Here is a 14102-nt window from a genome sequence, read left to right on the forward strand (position 1 = left end):
AGGAGGGTAGTGATGGCAGGGGCTAATTGTACTTAGGCAGTCCAGGAAGACCTTCCTGTGGAGGGGACTTTAGGGCTGGTGCCTCAGTGGCATGCTAGGACCAGCAGTAAGATCTAAAGACAGAAGGCTCTAGGCAGAGGAAATGGCAAGTGCCAAGGACATGAGGCAGGAGCGAGCTTAGGACGTCTGAGGAACAGGATGCCGGGTGGTGTGAAGGGAATGCAGTGAGAGGGTGGGTATGGGTGGGGCAGGGTGTTACAGGGCCAAGCAGAGACCAGATCACTGGAAGACCACAGCAACTACCTCTATTCTACATGCACTGGGGTTTTAAGCAAGACAGTAAATTAATTTATGTTTTAAAAGATTATTCTTGCTGTTTCCAAACCATATGAAAAATACATATTTATACACTCGTCCCTTTTACTGGACTATAAGTTCCTCAGCAAGTGGTAGTAGGTCTTCACCATCTTGTCTGCAGAGCTTAGTTCAATGCCTGGCCCGCATGATATTGCAATATAAGTGCTTGTTAAATGAACATATGAATGAATTGCTAATTCCTTGAGAGTGAGGAAGCAAGATGAAAACTTTCCCCTGAGCCATTCTACTGGTCACGGTTGTCTTGTCTGTCTCTGTGCTTCCCTATGGTCTCTTTTCAGGACTTTACATAATTCATGAAAGCAGCTTGTGGAGTTTCAGACCATTGGGCAAGCACCAGACTATTACTCTGGAATTCAAATAGGCTGCCATGTTAAAAATATATGCTCATGTTGGCGAGAACCTATACATGAAGGGGTTACACAATATCTTACAAGTTGCTTTTTAGGACTATGGATTTTTCTTTTCTAAAATTTCTTTAATATGCCTGCATTACTTTTTAGTTGGTAAAATACTAAAACCTTAATTTGAGTAAATGGCGCAAAGAAAGGTAAAACATCAAGTTGCTCAGAAAATGCACTGAAAAAATTTCCAGAAGTGAGCTTCTTCCTTGAAGCAGGCATACAGCTCTACTGGTGTAAATTAGGTGGATTAATGGCTGTGCAATGATAGGAAGGGTGAACAGAGGATATGACACCTGTTCCAATTATGTTTAATCACTCATCCAACTCCGCAGACAGAATCGCACTGCAGCCTCCTTCCTCCTGCCTATGCTTCTGAACACAAAACATACTTACAAGGACTTCAGTTTCAACTGTGGGCCCACTTTCTCATGCATCTTGATCAAGCGGTTGTTACTGTAAATGAACATCCCAGCGTGGTTTCGGTTTTCTGTGTTCACTCCAAAAAATAGAGACAGTGTCCTTGCTGTTTTTAATTCCCTAGCATTATATTTAGGAAAGTTAAAAATATTTTTATTAAGTAAAAATATGCAGTTTACAAAAATGTGAATAAACTCAGAAGGGAACTATCAAAGGAATTATATATAAGATATCCAGGTATTTTGCAAAACCAAATGGGTACACTCAGCATCCCTGCATAGCCAAGTATTCGGCATAAACATAATGGCCAATAACCATGCCAGTCAAACACAAGCACTCCTGGATTCAAAAATAAGTTTGCCAATTTACATTTATAAGAACTAGAAAATGCCAAATAGTTGTAAAATGTTAACTGACCTAATTGCAGCACTTTTGAAAACTAATAATTTGACTATTTTTAAATGCAGGTATTTCTGACACTGGATGTGATTTCTAACTTCTAGCATGTTCTCAAGCCTACAAGTATACTGCATAGGTCGGAACATGCCAAAAGAGATTCTTTACCTTTCCTTTTCCAAAATCAAAGATAAATTAAAGTTAATAAAGCAAGTGTAGGAAGATTATGAGCTCCTGTTTGTCTAACTCTGTCCTGCAATACTGTGTTTTACATGACTTTTCTATTAAAAGGGTAAGATGGAAATTGAGACAAAGCAGCATGTGGCAGAAACAACTGGAGTAACAGGAGGCTGTGTGGAGCTATGAAAAGTGCCTGGATGTAAGAATCAGAAAGATGGACTTGGCTTCAACGACAAAAATACAAGCCTGTCTTTGTAACAACCATGTAACTATGATGCATCACTTCAACCTTCTGTCTCATCTAAATAATGGAAGAAAACACCTCTCTAGCCACATGGAATGCCGTGAAGACTAAAGGAGATAATGTTAAATATAAACCTGAAACAGATTAGGTGCTTAGCAAATGTTTTCTTTTCCCAAGAATGATTGCAAATATAATTCTTCCCCTCCACCCATCCTGCAGTTCCTTTCATTCCACAAAAACAGCTTTTTCTTTTCAAATTCATGCCCACCGGCTATTACAACTGACATCAGATACTGACTGGACTAATTAAATGTATCTATCATTAAAGGACAACGATAAAGTTCTGTCAGTCTTTCCATGGGATATGATATAAGTACATCAGACTTTCTGAGGAAGTTATTAATATGGGTTCATATTTATGTGTTTTTAAATGCATGTGCATGTAGGGTTAAATAGATGTGAATCAAACTTTTCCTCAAAAATGTCTACTCAATAATTAGACCCCCACTCTTTAACATAAAAGAATACTATGTAAGGAACCCCAAAACAGGTGTTACAGCATATGACATAGTCACTCTGTGATATTAAGTGGCATACTGATTGCCTTCAAAGTTATTTTTTTTAAAAAGCATTTTGCTATAAAAATTTCACACCAACTGGCTTTATAATTAATAAAATATAGGTTGGTTACATTTCCTGCATATCATTGTGACTTCAAACAAGCCATCAAACAGCTTTTTCTTCCTGAAGACTTTAAAGAGGCCTTTGCTTTTCAATGAAGATTTCTCTGACATTCACTTAACATTTATCTTGATAAATGCATAATTAACATTTCAAATTTAAGGTTTGGGGAAAGTGATGATTGTATAGCACTTGATGGTTCACAAAAAATAATGCTGAAAACTAGTAATACTCCCCTAAAAACTTGTTTCTCAAAGTTAATGCAGTTCTCAGTCTGACCTTACTTGAAGAACAGCAACTATTTTCAGTTTAACTTGTGAAATACCTGAGTCAACCTTACAAATGCCAATAACGGTGTTGTAATATAGGCTCGCAATTTTTATCTTAATTACCTATAAGTGATAAATCTACTTGAAAGATTTTCCATCATAAATTTTCATCAGTACCAACAGAGGGAAGAAACGGGGACCAACGCTCCAGAGTTTAAATGGCAAAAGACATGGGGAACATGAAGTTGGATCAGTACCAACAGAGGGAAGAAACGGAGTTTAAATGGCAAAAGACATGGGGAACATGAAGTTGTCAGCTGATTCCCTCGGAAGTTCACTTCTTCGTCCAATCAGACACTGAACTAATGTTTTACTCTGTATTCAGAAATTTTAACATTATGTAAACATTTGTGTACATGCAGATATATATTTTATAAACACTTTGGCTTGATTATGTTGGTTGGGGGGTTTTGATGCTTAATATCTATCATAAGATGTCACAGGCTGAGAAAGAGAACTTGTCACAAAAACCACCAAATCTGCCTACTCAGAAATCAGAATTTGTTTTTAATACAGCAACAAGGGCCCTAACCGGTTTGGCTCAGTGGATAGAGCGTCGGCCTGAGGACTCAAGGGTCCCAGGTTCGATTCCGGTCAAGGGCATGTACCTTGGTTGTGGGCACATACCCAGTAGAGGGTATGCAGGAGGCAGCTGATCAATGTCTCTCTCTTATCGATGTTTCCAGCTCTCTATTCCTCTCCCTTCCTCTCTGTAAAAAATCAATAAAATATATTATAAAAAATATATATAGCAACAAGGATTCTGGCAAACAGAAAATCAAATGTCTTACCTCCGTTTTTCTTTAAGAATCTTATGCTTTGCTTCCACATCTTCCAAAGCTTTCTGTAATATGTCCTGGAGATGTACATTTGGTTAGGAGAGAACATTATGCCATTAGATTAATGAAAGCTGATCTGATATTTATTATCCTATTATACAAATGTTTCACAAGGGTAACGGTGATAGGTCACATTGCCTAATGCAATATTACCACAGTAGATACTCAATAAATACTTGATAAATGACTAAGTTCTACTAGCTAAGAAGACAAGCTAAATCCCAGCCCGCAGTTCTCATCTTGCACTAATTCCGATGTCCTTTCTGCCTTTCAGAGAAAGGGCCACTGCTCCCTGTAAGCACAGAGGTTTTTCACATAAACTTCCTGACAGCTCGGGGTAGTCATTCAACGTACCGAGGCTCTGGCTTTCACCTGTGAGAACAGAAAATGCTGCATCACACCATCAATCACTAAGGCTTCTTTCAGGGGAAAAAATTATGATTCAAAAATTTCATCCGACCTGAAACCTATATAATTTTATTAACCAATGTCAGTCACCACAATAAATTCAATAAAAAAAAATTGTCAGTAGCCAAAAGAAAATGTTTCCTTCATATAAAGTTCCCGATACACCCTCAACTTGAGGATATCCCATCTAGGATTACTCCCTCTCACAGTGCCTCAGTACCAGGCCCTTCTGTCTTTCTTTTCTTTTATTTGATATATTTGGCTCACTCACTACCCTATCTCTAATACACTCCCTCTAACTAGAAAGAAAAAATGCATTATTATTTCACAAATAAGAATAGACTTTTAACATGCTCCATCCACCTGATGTGAAAAATGGACATCTCATTTGATGGGTATACTGCTGACTGAACATTAATTTCACTGACTTAAAAGTAAAAAAAAAAAGGTAAGTATTTCATTTTACTTCAAATTCAACCACTCAACTGCCGAGAGGAATTTTAGAAGTCAAATGCAGAGGTCATTCTGCTTTGCTCTCTTCTCTGCATTAAAGAAACCAGTGTGCATCAGAGCAACAAAGTGAGCTGGTCAAAGACTTCCCTGCTCTTCCTGTCCCTGCTCAGAGCACTGGGCAAAGAGGCAGTGAGAAGTAACAGGTTAACCCTTTGCGGTCGTTTGTCTACTCTCAGCCACCAAAGCTTTTTTACCGTTCTGGTCGTATGTCTGCTCTCAGCCACCACAGCAAGGAACCGTACGAATCTTAACTCTATTCATTCATGTATCAGTTCATAATTTCTCTGAAAGCTCTTAAGTGTCTAAGCGACCTTGTCACGAACCAAAACATTGCCCCGACAAATCGGAGATATCGAAACTCAATATAAACAAATCAAATAAAGCTTTACAAATTACGTTTAACTGTAATTAGGCATTCTCGCTTGTTAAGATATTTCAAAATAATACTCCAAAATGGCAAAAAGAAAGTTACCGAAAGAAGTGTACTGCGAATCTGAAAGTAACGATGAAGAGTTTTATTTTGGCACCTTGAATACTGACTCTGACGTAGAAAGTGATAACGTTTGTAGTGATTCTACTAGTAGTGACGTAGTTCCAAAAAAGAATTAATAAATCTTGTTTATCCTTCATAATCTTGCATGTTAAGTATCATTGCTCTTTCAATGGAAATTAATTCCGACCAGTACGACACCCACGTCCAAATTTAATACGACCACAAAGGGTTAAGGCAACAAGAAAGCAAGATCCTGACCCATTAGAAAGTCTGTCTCTCAAATACATAAAACCAAGGAAATTTATTTCTTAGGAACAAAATAACAAAAGATTAAACTTTTAAGTTGATAGCAAGATAGGTCTAGCTTTAACTAAAAAAAATAAATGGGGGGAAAAAGCAATAGAATTTGGGGGAAATCATGGATAGCTTTGGGGAATTACTAGGTGCCAATCTTTGATTTAATTCCCAATCATGACCATTAGACATGAGAACTCATCAGATACAGCTCTGGTCTTTACATGTTTTAGGGCAAATCTCAGAGAGAAATCATACACTGAGTCCGATCTTTGATTTAATTCCCAATCATGACCATCAGACATGAGAACTCTTCATCAGATACAGCTCTGGTCTTTACATGTATTAGGGCAAATCTCAGAGAGAAATCATACACTGAGTCCATAGAAGAGAATGAAGGAAAGATGAAGTAAAACCTTTTTCTCCAAAAACCTACTTATCCCTTTGTATGCAAGCAAATATGTAGTGTAATGATTCACCATGCTAGAAAGCTTTGTATATTTTTGGCAAAAGTTGGAAAACTTAAATTCATGTCTTGCAGTAATATTCTTCTTCTCTTAGTTGCCATGCATTATAATTAATAACAACAGTTCTTTATAACCTATCTCACTCGTGGGTATTCTACAAGAATTACAGAGGATGTTTATGAACTGTGTGGAACACCTCATACGAAAAGAGCTCTGTGAGCTGGAAGCATTGTTATTAATATTCATAATTACAACACATAATTCCCAACTCTAGAAAGAAGGATTGTGTATTAGTCTTCTCCCTGTTCTGCCCATTTATTTAGGTCCACAGGGAGCTATGATTTGAAAAGATATTTTCAAGAAGACTTGATAAGCTAGCTTTTGACTGCTTTTCATTATTTTCTCCTATTCCTTTTCTTTTCATTTTAAAGAAATAAGTTGTGACTCTCTTCCCGACTGTTCTGAATTCACCCCATGTTTTGTTCATCTTTGCTCTGTCTCAGCCTTCCCCCACTTGCTGAGTTTTGTCTCCTTTCTCTGCACTCATCTATTCTGTTTCCCTGTGTTCCTATTAACTTAGTCACCTGAGCTTGTCTGCATTTAAAAATTTAGGGAGTACATGACAAGAGACCACTGTGTACATTAAAAGGCAAAGGACACTGTTTGCCATTTAAGAAGATTGCTCTGAGTGTCATACCTTGGCGGGAGAAGGCAAGGAAGTTCTATCAGGCTGGTTGACTCTAATTCGAGCATCTTTCAACACAAGTTCAGCTAGAAGCAGAAGCAAGGTAATTATACCATGAAATTCTTTCAAGCAATTTTCAGTGAGCATTCTATATACTTACATAGATATATATAACCATGACCAGGGAGAGAAGATTACAAATAATCACCTCAGAAAATCCTATACTCCTTCCACAGCTCTTACACATTCTAAGTGTAGGTAGCATACTTCCTCTTAGACATGGCAATTTAAAGGGAAAAAACACATACATACAAATTCAAAAGTCACAACTGACTGTTTGGCTAACTGAAAACTATCTAAAATCCATAAAATATGGACATAAAGTTACTCCTCCCTCAGACATCATTGGGAAACAATGGTTCCCTCTCACTGTGAGAGAAGTGAATGTGTAGAACTTTCCTTCCTAAAGTGCATGCAGCACTAATCTCTGGAACGATCTAACTCAGCATTAGTGAAAACAAGAGTTCCTAAAATAGACCCATCCAGTTCCACTTGGATCATACTAAAAATAATAAATAACAATAATTTAACAGAGATGGAAAAATGTGTATATAATTCCTTAGAGGAAGAAACTACATTTGATTAATTGTGGCTATCCCTACAATGCCTAGAACAGTATGTACCCTAGAATATATGCACAATTAATGTTTGTAGAATGAATGAACAATAATAAGGTAAGCCATAGGTAATTACATACCAATCTTTACTGCTTCTTCTGCCTTTTTAACTTCATTTTTAAATGCTCCTTTAAAAGAAGATGTGACATACAGATACTTTCTGAAAAATAAAAAAATAAAAGAATCAAGTCAGATTATCATTTTATAGTACAAAATATTCTTTAAGAACACTATCCTAGTATACTCCAGATATACATAATTATTAAGAAAAACTGATAAAGTTGCATCCAGCTGATAAATAAGAAAACTTTATACCTAAAAAGAAACTCCTTACCATTTAATACTTGAAAATTTTGCTTTCTTATTGAATTTATTGGGGTGACATTAGTTAATAAAATTATATAGGTTTTGTTGTATAAGTCAATAACACATCATCTGTATATTGTATTGTGTGTTCACCACCCCAGGTCAAGTCTCCTTCCATCACCATTTATCCGCCCTAAATCCTCTTCTACCTCCCTCCTTCCCCTTTCCTTACGGTAATCACCATACTGTTGTGTCAATGAGATTGTTTTTTTTCTTAATCCTTTCACCTTTTTAACCCAGCCCCGCAACCCCCTCACCTCTGACGACTGTCAGTCTGTTATCTGTGTCTATGAGTCTGTCTCTGTTTGATTTGTTAGTTTATTTTGTTCATTAGATTCCACATATAAGTGAAAATATATAAGCTAGTCAGAGAAAGACAAGTACCATATGATTTCACGCATATGTGGAATTTAATGAACAAACTGGACTAACAAGCAAAATAGAGACAGACTCATAGACATAAAATAAAATAAAATAATAAAATAATAAAAATGAAATAAAATAATAAAAATAATAAAAAAATAAAAATAAAATAAAATAATAAAATAAAATAAAGAGAAAATGGGGGGGGTATTCTTAGACAGAGACAACAGTATAGTGATTACCAGAGAAAAAGAGGGGTTGGGGGAGTTTGAAGAGGGTAAAAGGGGGATAAACAGTGACAGAAGAATACTTGACTTGGGGTGATGAACACACAATATCATAGAATTGCAAACCTGAAACCAATACAAATTTATTAACCAATGTTACCCCAATAAACTCAATAATAATAAAATAAATTATTAATTTCAATAAATAAATAACTTAAAAATTCTTCCCACACAAATGTTCACTTATACATGTAAAATAGGATAATTTTCTTATAAAGAAAAATGTTTATGCAACTTCTCTATTCTCAAAGTTTCTGGTTAATACATATAACCCTCTCATCCAGATCATCACTAACACTGAATTAACTGCTTCTCCAAGTCCCCAGTCATCTTTAACTGAAATGCTGAGAAACACATATTATCATTTTAAGCTACTCAATCATGTTTTCTACTTTATTACCACTGCTTTAGTGAGGGCAAAGACACTCTAGAACAGGGGTGGGCAAACTTTTTGACTCGAGGGCCACAATGGGTTCTTAAACTGGACCGGAGGGCCGGAACAAAAGCATGGATGGAGTGTTTGTGTGAACTAATATAAATTCAAAGTAAACATCATTACATAAAAGGGTACGGTCTTTTTTTTTTTTTAGTTTTATTCATTTCAAACGGGCCGGATCTGGCCCGCGGGCCGTAGTTTGCCCACGGCTGATCTAGACTCTTTCAGGGGCAAAGTTGTCCTCATCTTGGACAGCAGGACTTCCACTACAGAAGAGCATGAACTTCATTAATCTCGTGGCATACCATGGCCCCATCTGTGTTGTTATACCTCAGGCCAAGTGCGTCTGGGAAAACTAAATGTGCCATCCTAGACACAGTGGATTTCATATTCTTGACATTACATCTGGAAACTGGACTAGAGATTGACTGGTGTGCAACCACAGGGAAATATGTGAGCAATCAAAACCATATAATGTGTCTTGTCCTCAAATTCTTTCCAATAGAAAATTTTTTAATTAGGGAACAAACAGGTAGGTTTACAGAGAAAGTCTAAGCTTGATATACTTCATTTTTAAAAATATGATCTGCAGATCAAAAGTAATTAGAAATAATCAGGCTGGTGTGGCTCAGTGGTTGAACGTCAAACTATGAACCAGGAGGTCACAATTTGATTCCCTGAAAGGGCATATGGTGGGGTTGCGGGCTCAATCCCAGGGTGGGGTGTGCGGGAGGCAGCCTATCAATGATTCTCTCTCATCATTGATGTTTCTGTCTCTCCTTCTTCCTTCCTCTCTGAAATCAATTAAAGTATATATTTTTAAAAAGTAATTAGAGCCGAAACCGGTTTGGCTCAGTGGATAGAGCGTCGGCCTGCGGACTGAAGGGTCCCAGGTTCGATTCCGGCTCAAGGGCATGTACCTGGGTTGCGGGCACATCCCCAGTAGGAGATGTGCAGGAGGCAGCTGATCGATGTTTCTCTCTCATCGATGTTTCTAACTCTCTATCTCTCTCCCTTCCCCTCTGTAAAAAATCAAAAAAAAACATTAAAAAAAAACAAGTAATTAGAAATCAAAAGTAAAGCTTTTCAGAAATCCTCTGGTGCAGTGGTCGGCAAACTCATTAGTCAACAGAGCCAAATATCAACAGTACAACGACTGAAGTTTCTTTTAAGAGCCAAATTTTTTAAACTTAAACTATATAGGTAGGTACATCGTTATTAACTTAATTAGGGTACTCCTAAGGCTTAGGAAGAGCCATACTCAAGGGGCCAAAAAGCCGCATGTGGCTCGCTCGCCGCAGTTTGCAGACCACGGCTCTGGTGTGTGACCAGGGCATACAATTAACAGTTCTGTAATTTTTTTTTTATTGATTTTTTACAGAGAGGAAGGGAGAGAGATAGAGAATTAGAAACATCGATGAGAGAGAAACATCGATCAGCTGCCTCCTGCACATCTCCTACTGGGGATGTGCCCGCAACCAAGGTACATGCCCTTGACCGGAATCGAACCTGGGACCTTTTGGTCCGCAGGCTGACGCTCTATCCACTGAGCCAAACCGGTTTCAGCAACAGTTCTATAATTTTTAATATTAATATGAGTGATTGCAAGGCCCAGGAAAGCATCTACTTTTTCATGGAAATAAGACAACATAACAAATGTAGGCCTATTATAAAAATAGAGTTAGTGTGCTATAGGGGAAGGAGCATGGAATTTGAATTGGTAAAGAATCTGAAGCTAGAAGGTTTGAGCTCTTGTCCAGTTGTGACATTCCCTTATCTCTAAAATGGTGATGATAAAACATAACCCACGGGGACACTACAAAAATCAGGCAAAATAATACATGTAAACAGGCATGTATAATATAGCTTTGGCTGGTACGTCTCCTTTGGCTGGAGCATTGTCCTGTACACCAAAGGGTGGCAGGTTGATTCCAATTCAGGGCACATACCCAGGGCATGTGTGGGAGGCAACTGATTGATATTTCGCTTTCACATCGATGTTTCTTTCTCTTTCTCTTTCTCTCCCTCCCTTCCCCCTTCCTCCCTCCCAACCTCTCTTTCTCTCTTCCTCTCTGAAATCCATAAAAAAGGCATATATAGGTAGTGTACAAGCATTAAATGTTTCTCCCAGTAGATATTAAGCTCCTCAAACTAGAGCTAATCTTATTCTTTTATGCTTTGCAACTAACACAACCTCAAGCTCACAAAAGACTTTGATAAATGTGTGATGAATGAATGAATGCTCACCCAGAAAACCAACACACAAAGCGTAACTTTTTTGATTGCATGTATAGCTGGTCAAGGTAAGTTTGATAATATGCAAATGTCAGCTTAATAAAAGTTTATGCTGGTACAATCTTCCAGTAATAAAATAAGTCTGGGGATGTAATGTACAGTCTGGTAAATATAGCTAAATTGCATATTTGAAAGTTGCTATGATAGTAGATCTTAAAAGTTCTCAACACAAGAGAAAATTTTTGTAACTGTGTTTGGTGATAGATATTAACTAGATTTACTGTGGTAATAAAAAAAGGTTTATGCTAAAATATTAAATATAAATGAATTCAATGTGTATTTATAAATATATCCATTCTATACATAAAATATATACACATAGAAGTACATGATTCAATCATTCAAATATATTGAGTAAAGAAAAATTATAAATGAACTGTGATTTTTTAGTGGAAACTATCACAAGCAAAGCACCTAAGATTCATTAAAGTACAAACCAAATTCTTACTTGAGGTGCTTATCTCACTTAGAGAGTTCACTGCAGTGTTTTGTTATTATGGCCATTTGTTACACATGATTACTCTTTAGCAAACCTTCCAAAATGCAGTTTAAATTTTACTTACAATAGCAAAAATCTTACTGTCAAACTGTAAAATCCTGCTATTGGATTATAGAAATCTTACTACCAAATCACCTTAACAATTCTGGGGAGGATGGCATATTGATTTTATAATAAAAACTGTATGAAGATAATTAAAGGAAGTTGAATTACCTGGGTTTGTAGAGGCAATGACATAGGTGTTTTGTTTTAACTTTTTTGGCCTGAATAAATATTCTCATCGAAGGGTCAAAATACAGAACAGAGGTGTAGGCTCTGAATGACCATCTCTCTGGGAAACTGGAATAGAAAACAGCAAAGGCTATTAGAAGATGCAATAAGGACACATATTTTCAGAGGATCACAGAATCAGACTATCAGGTTATGATGGTTACTACCAGCAGCCTCAGGGACTTTTCTTCTAAACCTACTGACACATTGAACATCAGCCAATCTTGCAACACTCAGGTACTTCACTAAGCAGGCTTCTTTACAAATAAGTGGTTGAATCATGAATACTAGGTTTTATTTTTCTTCTCACAAGTAATTAAAAGGCAACTGACAGATTTAAGTAAAAGTAGTAACAAAAAAAGCAGGCCTCTAAGGACAAGGGCTTACTTGAATAATCTGCACTTTGATTAGAACTGAACTTTTGTTTGCAAATAACTATTTCCAAGTATACTTACATCAGCAGTAGAAAATATACTTTCCATTAAAGCTATTGGCCCAGAAGGACAAAACCAAGCCAAATACACAAAACAATCCCCCTGCTCCAACATAACAAAAAGAATCTAGACCTACACGAATAAAAATATTCCCATAAAACTATTTCAGAGGAATACAGTAAAAATGTTTCATTTGCTTTGAAAATTATGAACTAGAAACACAAAACTTCATCTACAAGTATAATAAGTATTAAAATAAATGTTTATGTCCAATCAAGGGGAGGAGTTTGATGATGTGGTAGGTGAAAAGGAGGAGAAAAGATAAAAATAAAGGATGGGAAGACAATAAAATGGGGGTAGAAACGATGTAAAATAGCCTATGTTGAGAAATCACTGTGTTGCTGCATTCTAACTGCAGGGAGCTTCTATATTAAAGTCCATTTATGAACTGTAAATCTCCTCCAATTAGACAAGAACAAGCCCAGCCATGCATCAGAAGTAGTGCTCTTTATCTACTGGGTCCCAGGAAAGCCTACACTGAAGGGCTTCCAAGGCCAAACAGAAATCAGGGAGCAGTAAACCCATCACTTTTACAATCCTACCTCAGTCCAGTGGGAGACAAAGATGATGGGAAGAAAATATAAAACCTATCGCAGGGAGACAGCTCAATGGGGTCACACTAATGCCAGTTACTCTGTAAGAAAGAGCAGAGCTCTCCAAAGAATTTACAAAAATGAAGATGAGGTCCATAAGAAATCTAAGGATTTCCTAGTTGCTAGTAAGTTCCTTCAGGCAGGATCTAAAGTTCATTAAAAAGCCAGGAATTTCTCTGAATTGTTAAAAAAAAAAAAAAAAAGAAAAAAAGAAAAAAAGAAAGAAATTATTTGAAAGTAAGTCTTGAGTAAAAGTTTCCAATATAAATTATAAAAAGGGATCTAGTCCATGGCTACTATTCTATAAATACTATTGCATTTTTATTGTGAGGAGAGGCTGTCTGCATTTGGGTATAGCACTATACCCAATGCGATTGACGTTAGTATACCAGGAGCGGCACAATCAACTAAGTCCTCATCTGTTCAATGGAAAAAATAAAAGTCACCTTGGGACACTATAAACGTTTTGAGGACTTTTGCCATTATTCAAATGCTTTCCCGATCTCCTGATTTCAAATTGCCCTTAGATAAAATATAGCTCTTTCCTTTGACTGTCCTTAAAGCAAGCACATCTCTGTCATTTGGAGGTAAGTCAAAAATAATTCAGAGCCAAGTTTGAGAATTAGAGAAATATAGTTGGAGATCAAGTTGGGTTAGACAAGTTTTGGTTTAAAAAATGTATACAAATCCAAACAAGGACACTAATACTTCTAACTCTTGTTAGGTCAATTATTTCACTTAATAAATATTCCTCGTATCTGTATTGGGGATTCTCAAGACCTCCTCTATGTTAGGAGAATTGCTAGAAAGTCTCACGGGACTTACCATATAATGGTACTCATGACTAAGATTTATCACAGTGATGAGTAGGATATACAGTGGATGATAGGGGGAAGAGAGGTGGAGTCTGGAAGAATCCATGTGCAGCTTTGATTTGGCCTCTCCTTCTCATGACAGGTCACACAAAACATACTCTTCCCCCAGCTATCAAGGTGCAGGAACATGTATGTGATGTTTCTGCCCAACAAATCCCATCGCAGGCTCAGCACCCAATGTTTTCATTGGGAGCTGGTCACGTAGGCACCCTCTGCCTAGCA

At 37.0% G+C, this 14102-nt stretch overlaps 1 protein-coding gene and 1 long non-coding RNA gene across 2 annotated transcripts in view; one reads left to right on the plus strand and one right to left on the minus strand.

Annotated features, from left to right (window-relative positions):
* The window catches only part of LOC106726341, a 16580-nt gene extending 11426 nt beyond the window's left edge, over positions 1-5154 (plus strand). The window contains exons 2-3 of the long non-coding RNA XR_001362403.1: positions 1224-1228; positions 4913-5154. This is a non-coding gene — a long non-coding RNA (uncharacterized LOC106726341). The remainder of the gene's footprint in view (positions 1-1223; positions 1229-4912) is intronic.
* MORC1 (MORC family CW-type zinc finger 1) overlaps positions 1-14102 on the minus strand; it is a 144524-nt gene that overhangs the window by 80133 nt on the left and 50289 nt on the right. The window contains exons 9-13 of the mRNA XM_014540912.1: positions 11862-11987; positions 7483-7562; positions 6738-6811; positions 3818-3882; positions 1173-1316 (exon numbers count right to left, since the gene is read on the minus strand). Coding sequence (XP_014396398.1) covers positions 1173-1316; positions 3818-3882; positions 6738-6811; positions 7483-7562; positions 11862-11987 — 489 coding nt within the window. The remainder of the gene's footprint in view (positions 1-1172; positions 1317-3817; positions 3883-6737; positions 6812-7482; positions 7563-11861; positions 11988-14102) is intronic.

This window comes from Myotis brandtii, unplaced genomic scaffold, assembly GCF_000412655.1.
Source record: "Myotis brandtii unplaced genomic scaffold, ASM41265v1 scaffold106, whole genome shotgun sequence".
Taxonomy (NCBI): domain Eukaryota; kingdom Metazoa; phylum Chordata; class Mammalia; order Chiroptera; family Vespertilionidae; genus Myotis; species Myotis brandtii.